The sequence below is a fragment of the Engraulis encrasicolus genome, chromosome 19 (genome assembly GCF_034702125.1).
Source record: "Engraulis encrasicolus isolate BLACKSEA-1 chromosome 19, IST_EnEncr_1.0, whole genome shotgun sequence".
Taxonomy (NCBI): domain Eukaryota; kingdom Metazoa; phylum Chordata; class Actinopteri; order Clupeiformes; family Engraulidae; genus Engraulis; species Engraulis encrasicolus.
In genome coordinates, this window is record NC_085875.1 from 2,700,244 (window position 1) to 2,709,698 (window position 9,455).

Sequence of the window (9,455 nt, forward strand, 5' to 3'; positions counted from 1 at the left end):
GCAGATGATTCCAGCCACTAGGGAGGCAACTACACAATTGGCATTTTTTTATCTAGTGTATTTTGCTGTTGTAGTTGTTTTTTTTCCTATATTTTTAACTATGTACATGACCTTGTAATATAATGTAGGCATATTTGCAAATAGTGCACCCATTGTATTTTTGTCACATTTTTGTATCATTATTCATTTCAATCCCTTTTTATCTTAGCACCTTCCTGTCCAGGCGGGAAACCGCCCAATCTGGCAACACTGACGCTGAGCTGTAAGCGGTCTGCTCTGTTCTGTAGTGTTGTTCTGTGGTTGCAGGTGCTGTGTAGGTGTTTAGCAAATGAACAATAAATGAGAATGAAATGAAATGTTCCGAGCGTAAGCGAAGAGGGGGTCCCAGAAATTCATGGTTCCGTTCTGACATACCGCCAAATGTATTGAGGAATCAAATATGAATGGCTTTGATTGGCCGCCGCAGGTGAAATTCACTCCTCATTTGCATAGTATTAAACTTGGTCGAATATAGTCGCCTCGCTTCGCTCCTGTTCACTTACCAACAACTTAAAGAAACTCCCACACACTGACCATTTCGCTGTTCTTTCTTTAATAAACGACGTTTCGGTACTATATTTTCAGGCAGCATTTGCTTGCGAGATTGACTTGGATCAATAGGACAGCACAGCTAAGGGCTTCGCTACACAAAATCGCTGCTTATGTACCATGTGTCCCTTTCATTAGCATTTACTAGGGGAAACCAATGGAGGAGACAAATGGGGTCAGGTGTCCCGGGCCAGTGTTGCCAGATTGAACTGTTTCCCAACCAATTGGGCTGCTTAGGATGGCCGTGTGCGGGCAAAAATGACATTTAGCAGAAAAACCTGCCCATTTTTTGCCATTTCAATTGGTTTACTCGCTTATTGTGCTTCTTGGCGGGTCTGTGCATGTTAAGGGCTGAAATATTCAGCCTTCACTCGGCAACCCTGTCCCGGGCCCATGGAAGAAGGGGGTCCCAGAATATGGTTCCTCATTACATAGAATGTATTGAGGAGGGGGACCTTTATGAATGGCTTTGTCCCGGGCCCGGCCAAAGCTGTCAGTGGCTCTGCATGTTAATGTTTAGAGTCCCCCTCTGTCTAGATCAGTGTTTCTCAGCGGGGGGGGGGGTCTTCAGCCCCCCCAGGGGGGGTTTGGGAACCCTAGAGGGGGGGCGTTGATATTTCTGGCAGCAATTTCTCTATATTTCTCAGCAGCATTTGCTTGCGAGATGATTGGATCAATGACAGCACAGTTTAGTAGGCAGATGGCTGTTTTTGCCATAAGGGTGGGAAATGTGCAAGCACACGCCATATTGGGGTTACGAAGCACCCCCTTTCATTTCTATGGAGTTTTTCTTAAGTGTTTTGTATCATGTACAGTGTCTCTGGTGGTAAGCACTCTTCTCTTCTCTTCTCTTCTCTTCTCTTCTCTTCTCTCCTCTCCTCTCTCCCTCCTCTCCTCTCCTCTCCTCTCTCCCTCCTCCTCTCCTCTCCTCTCCTCTCCTCTCCTCTCCTCCTCCCTCTACTGTCCTCTCCTCTCCTCTCCTCCTCTCCTCTCATCTCCTCTCCTCTCCCTCCCTCCCTCCCCTCCTCTCCTCTCTCTCCACTCCTCCTCTCTACTCTACTCTCTCTCCTCTCCTCCACCTCCACTTCTCTCTCTCCTCTCCCCCTCCCCTCTCCCTCCTCCTCTCCTCTCTCTCTCTCTCTCCCTTCCTCTCCTCCTCTCCTCTCCTCTCCTCTCTCCTCCCCTTCCTCTCTCTCCTCTACTCTACTCTACTCCCTCTCTCCTCTCCTCTCCTCTCCTCCTCACTCACCTCACCTCTCACCTCACCTCTCCTCCCCACCTCTCTCTCCTCTCCTCTCCTCTCCTCACCTCACCTCACCTCACCTCCACCTCACCTCACTCTCCTCACTCTCCTCTCCTCTCCTCTCCTCTCCTCTGCCCACTCCCTCTCCCCTCTCCTCTCCTCTCCTCTCCTCTCCTCCCCTCTCCTCTCCCCTCATCCCTCCTCTCCTCTCCTCTCCTCCACTCTCTCCTCTCCTCTCCTCCACTCCTCTCCTCTCCACTCCTCTCCTCTTCCTCTTCCTCTCCTCTCCTCTCCTCTCCCCCTCTCCTCTCCTCTCCTCCTCTCCTCCTCTCCTCTCCTCCCCTCCCCTCTCCTCTCCTCTCCTCTCCTCTCCTCTCCTCTCTGCAGGTGCAGTATATCATTCAGGGTTACCATAAGAGGAGGGAGTACATCGCTGCATTCCTCAGCCACTTTGGAATGTGAGTTCATATCCTGTTATGTGGCGCACACATTCTAGAACGCAGAACAATAACCTTATAGAACACCAAGAACACCATTACAGTGACATAATCTGTGTGTGTGTCTGTGTCTGTGTCTGTCTGTCTGTCTGTCTGTCTGTCTGTCTGTCTGTCTGTCTGTCTGTCTGTCTGTCTGTCTGGTCTGCATGCCTGTCTACCTGTCTAATTCTTCTCTCTGTCTCCATCTCTGTCTCTCTGTCTCTCTCTCTCTCTCTCTCTCTCTCTCTCTCTCTCTCTCTCTCTCTCTCTCTCTCTCTCTCTCTCTCTCTCTCTCTCTCTCTCTCTCTGTCTGTCTGAAGGGGCGTAGTGGAGTATGATGGTGTTAATTTCCCCCTGGGGTTTATTAAAGTTACTCTACTCTATTTTGATGATGTCTGTCTGCAGGGGTGTAGTGCAGCTTTTATGTTGATGACGCTATGGCTTCACCAAGCTCGTGCTTCTGTCACATCCCCTCAAAACTCTCTCTCCCAACCCTTGTGTACATGCTTGAATGCTCTCTCTCTTCTCTCTCTCATTCCAGCCCTCTCTCGTTGTATCTCCTCTCTCTCTCTCTCTCTCTGTGTGAATGGGTTCATTTTGATCATGTTTCTCTGTCTGCAGGGGTGTAGTGGAGTAACAAACTATGGCTTCACCAGCCCCATAACCCTGCTGCTGATTAAGGATTTCTGTTTCTGTGTGTTCACTGTGTGGATTTTAATGTTGAATCTATCGATTTCCAATATCATACATTACAGGACTGAATGCTTTTGTCACATTCAAAAACGTTTTCTGTCCGTGTGTTAACCTGTATGTAGTGGACCTGCCGCTCTACTTCCTGATATTATAATAATAACAATATTATCGTGAATAATAATGATAATTAAATTCCTTCTCCTCTCTCTCTGTTTGTAGTGGACCTGCCGCTCTCTCTCCCCACTGGCTTCCTGTCGATATCTTCACTGTCCTGTCTCAAGGCAAATATTATCTTATATAATAATGATGATTACCGGTATTAAATTAATTCTCCTTTCTCTGTGTGTCTCCACCTGTAGTGGACCTGCCTCTCTCTTCTACCTCTCTACTATTGACCTATAGTCAATAATGACACAAAAGCTCTTCAAAATAAATTAATAGTTAAAATAAAATAATGACGATGATGATGATAATAATTGTTAGGTGTTTATTCCAGAATTCATGCTCCATCACTAATGTTAACCTGTTTTCATGAATTACTTACCACCGCTCAAATTCTTCCCGATATTCATTATAATAACAATAAAATTCCACTTTTCATATGATTATTAAATTCCTTCTTCTCCTTTCTCTCTGTGTGTAGTGGACCAAAAATAGCCTCTTAGCTGCAAAAATGACTACTTGGACCATACTAGAAAATATTTGTTATACAATAAACTTTCATGTAAAATCAAATTGGCATAATATAATTCTTCCTTCAATGAGCAGCATAGTTTCTCTCTTTAGTGACCTGCCTGCTCTACTTCCTTAAAATAAGATAATAATTAATAAATCATAAATAATAATAATGATAATAATAATTAAATTCCTTCTTCTCCTCTCTCTGTCCTACCTGTAGTGGACTTGCCGCTCTACTTCCCTCGTGATCAGCCCACTCTGACGTTCCAGTCCATCTACCACTTCACCAACAGCGGCCAGCTCTACTCGCAGGTGCAGAAGTCCTACCCCTACAGCCCCCGCTGGGACGGCAACGAGATGGCCAAGAGAGCCAAGTAAGTTGTGGAGCAGAGAAAACACTCACATATCATCCGTAAAGAACCAAGTAAGTTGTGGAGCAGAGATTATTACATTACATTAGTAAGTTGTGGAGCAGAGATTATTACATTACATTACATCCGTAAAGAACCAAGTAAGTTGATAGTCAATAGTGCAGAAGTCCTACCCCTACAGCCCCCGCTGGGACGGCAACGAGATGGCCAAGAGAGCCAAGTAAGTAGTGGAGCGGAGAAAACACTCACGAGTCACATCACATCCGTAAAGAACCAAGTAAGTTGTGGAGTGGAGAAAACATTCACATCACATCCGTAAAGAAGTAAGTTGAGGAGCAGAGAAAACACTCACATTACATCCGGAAAGAACCAAGTAAGTTGATAGTCAATAGTGCAGAAGTCCTACCCCTACAGCCCCCGATGGGATGGCAACGAGATGGCCAAGAGAGCGAAGTAAGTTGTGGAGAAGAGAAAACACTCAAGAGTCACATCACATCCGTAAAAAACCAAGTAAGTTGTGGAGCAGAGAAAACACTCACATAGTAATTATAATAACAATATAGAGTCACTCACATCACATCCGTAAAGAACCAAGTAAGTCGTGGAGCAGAGAAAACACTCACCTAGTATTTATAATAACAATATAGATCCACTCACATTACATCCGGAAAGAACCAAGTAAGTTGATAGTCAATAGTGCAGAAGTCCTACCCCTACAGCCCCCGCTGGGACGGCAACGAGATGGCCAAGAGAGCCAAGTAAGTAGTGGAGCACAGATTATTACATTACATTATATTACATTACATTACATTACATTACATTACACTTAGCAGACACTGTTTATCCAAAGCGTATAGTCAATAGTGCAGAAGTCCTACCCCTACAGCCCCCGCTGGGACGGCAATGAGATGGCCAAGAGAGCCAAGTAAGTTGTGGAGCAGAGAAAACACTCACATAGTAATTATAATAACAATATAGTAAGTTGATAGTAAGTAGTGCAGAAGTCCTACCCCTACAGCCCCCGCTGGGACGGCAACGAGATGGCCAAGAGAGCCAAGTAAGTTGTGGAGTGGAGAAAACATTCACATCACATCCGTAAAGAAGTAAGTTGAGGAGCAGAGAAAACACTCACATAGTAATTATAATAACAATATAGATCCACTCACATCACATCCGTAAAGAACCAAGTAAGTAGTGGAGCGCAGAAAACACTCACGAGTCACATCACATCCGTAAAGAACCAAGTAAGTTGTGGAGTGGAGAAAACATTCACATAATAATAATAATAACAATATGAATCCACAATAGTGCAGAAGTCCTACCCCTACAGCCCGCGCTGGGACGGCAACGAGATGGCCAAGAGAGCCAAGTAAGTTGTGGACCAGAGATCATTACATTACATCACATCCGTAAAGAACCAAGTAAGACGTCAGACACACAAAAGCCGAACGGAACGGAAGCAACACGATTGAGGTCTTTCTGCTTAGTTTCGGTCGGTGTGTTCTACTCTGCCTTTTACTCTGACAGCGTCGGCGTGCGCAGCAAGTCCAGTTCAAAATCCCTCTCACAGCCAAAGCTAGCGTGCTACTTTGCCATTAATTTGAATGGGACACCGCCGGCGTGAAAAGTACGCTCGAGTTCTATTTTAAAAATGCAGCATGGCGCAGAGCCGGCTCCCGCGCCCGACTACCGCCGGTTGGTGTGTAAGGACAGATATGTTTCCATGTATTTTCACCAAATCACGTCCATCGAGAGACACCCTAGTGTGTAAACTGCCTAAGTTGATAGTCAATAGTGCAGAAGTCCTACCCAGGCAGTCCGCGCTAGGACAGCAATGAGATGGCCAAGAGAGCCAAGTAAGTTGTGGAGCGGAGAAAACCCCAGGGGTGCGTTTCTCGAAAGCGTAGTTGTGGAGCACAGATTATTACATTACATTACACTTAGCAGACGCCCATTTGGTTTCCAGAAATGCACACCCACTTTTCCATCTCAACACCATTGGGAGCTGGACGAAGTTATATAAACTGGAACTTTCTTTTAGCAGCATGCCCTTTAATATGTAAAAATTGAGAATTTTTAAAATGTTTTTTAATATTGAAAAAAAGAGATTTGGGAGCTTGGTGTTGCAGACATTATCTTTGTTGTTCCAAAATAGCACACTAATCCTGTGCGCTCTAAAAAACTGACAACAAAACTCTGCCTAGCAGAAAGGTTAAATGGCTAGTGACTAGAAAACCACTAGCCACAGTGAGAGGCTGGTGAGCAAAAAAAGTTAGTGTCAAGCCTCAAATAGATCCACAATAGATGCAGACATGGCCTTGCTCACCAGGCAGTGTGATTGCCATGCTGTTCTTGCGGGGCTGGGGGGTGGTGTGGTGCTTAGGCCAGGGTCAGGTGCTGATGTTTTATGAAGGATTAGGTATTTCTGCAATAAAAACGTTGGCAACAGTTTCCTCAGTTTCCTTCCTTTGCATGATTTCCTGTGGGATCACTAAAACGTCTGTACTCCCCTCCTCTCTCCAGGAGGCTTCTAGTCTATTCCAGGGGTTCCCAACCTTTTTCAACTTGGGGCCCACTCAAAATTGTCAAAAATGTTCGGGCCCACCTCTGACCCAATTAAGAATAAAACTCAAATAAATCAACAACACACACCAAAATATGATTATTATTTTTGGAAAATGATTTCAAGGCCCACTTGGAATACCTTCAGGGCCCACCAGTGGGCCCCGGCCCATAGGTTGGGAATCACTGGTCTATTCTATTCTATTCTATTCTACACTGCTCTGCTCTGCTCTGCTCTGCTCTGCTCTGCTCTGCGTGTTGACTGACTGTTTCCTGCTTTTGTGCTTTGAAAGGCATGAGACCTTTTTTGTTTCCCCCTCACCTTTCCTTATGTTGACATTATGTTTCCTTAACGTCGTCTACCTGCCCGGGTCCATGTCTACCCACTCCACCCTTTACTTTGTCTCTTACTGTATTGTGCATACGTATATACAGGTAATGTAATCTATCTATCATGTCATGTAGATAGATGGGCTTTAGGTCACAGGTTTGAATCCCACCCTTCCACTCCCTACTCCCTCACTCCATGGCTGATGTTCCCTTGAGCAAGGCACCGACCTAACCCCACACTGCTCCAGGGACTGTAGCCAATACCCTGTGCTTGTCATTGAAAAGTAAGAGAAGGTCGCACCATGCATTTTAGTGTGTGAGGAAGGCAGTACACCGAAACGCGTCTGTGTAATAAAAGAAAGTCAAATGAACCCCCAACAATACCGGGTCTCTAACATCTGGCCTAAAACCCAGAATATTTTTATAAATTAGCAACAGAAAAGTAAGAGAAGGTTGCACCATGCATTTGACTTTCTTTTATTACGCAGACACGTTTCTGCGTTCTGCCTTCCACACACACCGAAGTGCATCTGTGAAATAAAAGAAAGTGTGGTGTTGTGTTGTGTTGTGTTGTTTTGTTGTGCTATGATATCCTATGTTATGCTATGCTATGCTATGCTATGTACTGTATTGTATTGTATTGTATTGTATTGTAATGTAGTGTAATGTAATGTATTGTTAATGCTGTGCTGTGTTGTCTGCAGGGCCTACTTTAAGAGCTAAGTGTAATGTATTGTAATGTAATGTAATGTATTGTAATGTGCTGTGTTGTCTGCAGGGCCTACTTCAAGAGCTAAGTGTAATGTATTGTAATGTGTTGTCTGCAGGGCCTACTTTAAGAGCTAAGTGTAATGTATTGTAATGTAATGTAATGTCAATGCTGTGATGTGATGTGTTGTCTGCAGGGCCTACTTCAAGAGCTAAGTGTAATGTAGTGTAATGTAATGTAGTGTAATGTAATGTATTGTAATGTAATGTAATGTGTTGTAATGTAATGTCAATGCTGTGCTCTGATGTGTCGTCTGCAGGGCCTACTTCAAGAGCTTCATCCCCCAGTTCCAGGAGGGGGCCTTTGCCAATGGGAAGCTGTAGAGACGAGGAAGCGTTACCCTGAATTAGCTCAGCAGGTTTGGCAGTGCACAGATTTTGTGTTCATTTTTACGGCAATATTATTTAATTGTTTTGTTGTTGTTGTTGATTTTTGCGCCAAGATTAAAAAACATTTTAATGACATTAAGCATTGAAGTATTTTTATTTACATGGCTGACCGCTCTTAATGTATTCAACTTTTGGTCTCTTTTTAGGTGCGGCACCTGTGAGATGAAGATCTGGCGAGAGGGAGGAGAGACCCATGGGGTTAGTACAGCAGCTGCAGAGGTGTGCACACATGCTGAGCACACTGAGGAAGACATCAATGGATACTTTCCATCAGGGCTCTAAATTAGCACCAATTTAGAGAACTGGCCAAATGCTGGTGAAATTACATTTTGGCTGTTAGAAAAGAGCCGGGTCAAAGACGTGCAAAATGGCATTGTCATTCAGTGTAACGGATGCCTTCTGCTGACTGTAACTGTAAATAACATGACTCTTTTTATTTATTTATTGTTACAGGGAATTCATGAAAGCCTCAGCTGTCATCCATTCACGTGAAACAATTAAAAAAATATGTTTTTTTGCAGTTACAGTCGGCGGAAGGTGTCCGTAACACTGAATGACAAAGACGTCTTTGACCCAGCTTCTTACTAGCCAGGTTAAGAGCTTGCTAGCCCCTTGACCCATTAGTGAGTGTGTGTTTGGCTAGTAAGGTTGAAAAAGGTAGGTCTGCACACTGCCGATCAGCCCCAAAAATAAACTTTTTAAATCTCGAAACTTAAATCTCGAAACGTTGCTTTTTAAATAATAAAGTTTATTTTTGGAGCTGATCGGCAGTGTGCAGACCTACCTTTTTCAACTGTCTGACTTTTTGTCTGGCACCTGCAACAAGTGTTTTTGGATGTGCGCACCCTACCCAAAACTACTATGGCTAGTAAGGTTACCATCTACTAGCCATTTTGGCTGGTGATGAAAAAAGTTAATTTAGGGCCCTGCGTTTCCATTATCCAAACTCCCGTCCTCCACTTGCCCCCTTGGACTTACACTTTGCTGACGCCACGTCTACATGGAGAAAACAACAAAGTTTCCTAGCCACAACCACTTTTGGGGGACATTTCAACAATTCCCCACTCAACATCCCGATTGTAAATGAGAAAATGGCCTTTGAATTGTGCTTGTGCAAGATTCATCAATGACGTCTGGAGACACATACACACAAATTTGGCCAAGTGAAGCGAACTTCGTCATTCATTCCTATGAAGCGAACAGGAGTGAAGCGAAAATATTCGACCAAGTTTAATATTGTGCAAATGAGGAGCGAATTTCGCCTGTGGCTAGCAAGTCAAAAAACATAAATATTCCATTGTATTTGATTTGCCGCAACGACCTGATAACTATTGAGCTGTCACAATGGAGCACAAT

At 44.3% G+C, this 9,455-nt stretch overlaps 1 protein-coding gene across 1 annotated transcript in view; it reads left to right on the plus strand.

Moving 5' to 3' along the window:
* Positions 1-8,070, plus strand: part of babam2 (BRISC and BRCA1 A complex member 2) — a 52,922-nt gene extending 44,852 nt beyond the window's left edge. Inside the window, exons 9-14 of the mRNA XM_063223963.1 lie at positions 2,219-2,289; positions 2,628-2,700; positions 2,989-3,003; positions 3,766-3,772; positions 3,899-4,052; positions 7,970-8,070. Coding sequence (XP_063080033.1) covers positions 2,219-2,289; positions 2,628-2,700; positions 2,989-3,003; positions 3,766-3,772; positions 3,899-4,052; positions 7,970-8,033 — 384 coding nt within the window. The 3' untranslated portion in view covers positions 8,034-8,070. The remainder of the gene's footprint in view (positions 1-2,218; positions 2,290-2,627; positions 2,701-2,988; positions 3,004-3,765; positions 3,773-3,898; positions 4,053-7,969) is intronic.
* Positions 8,071-9,455: the final 1,385 nt, after the last annotated feature.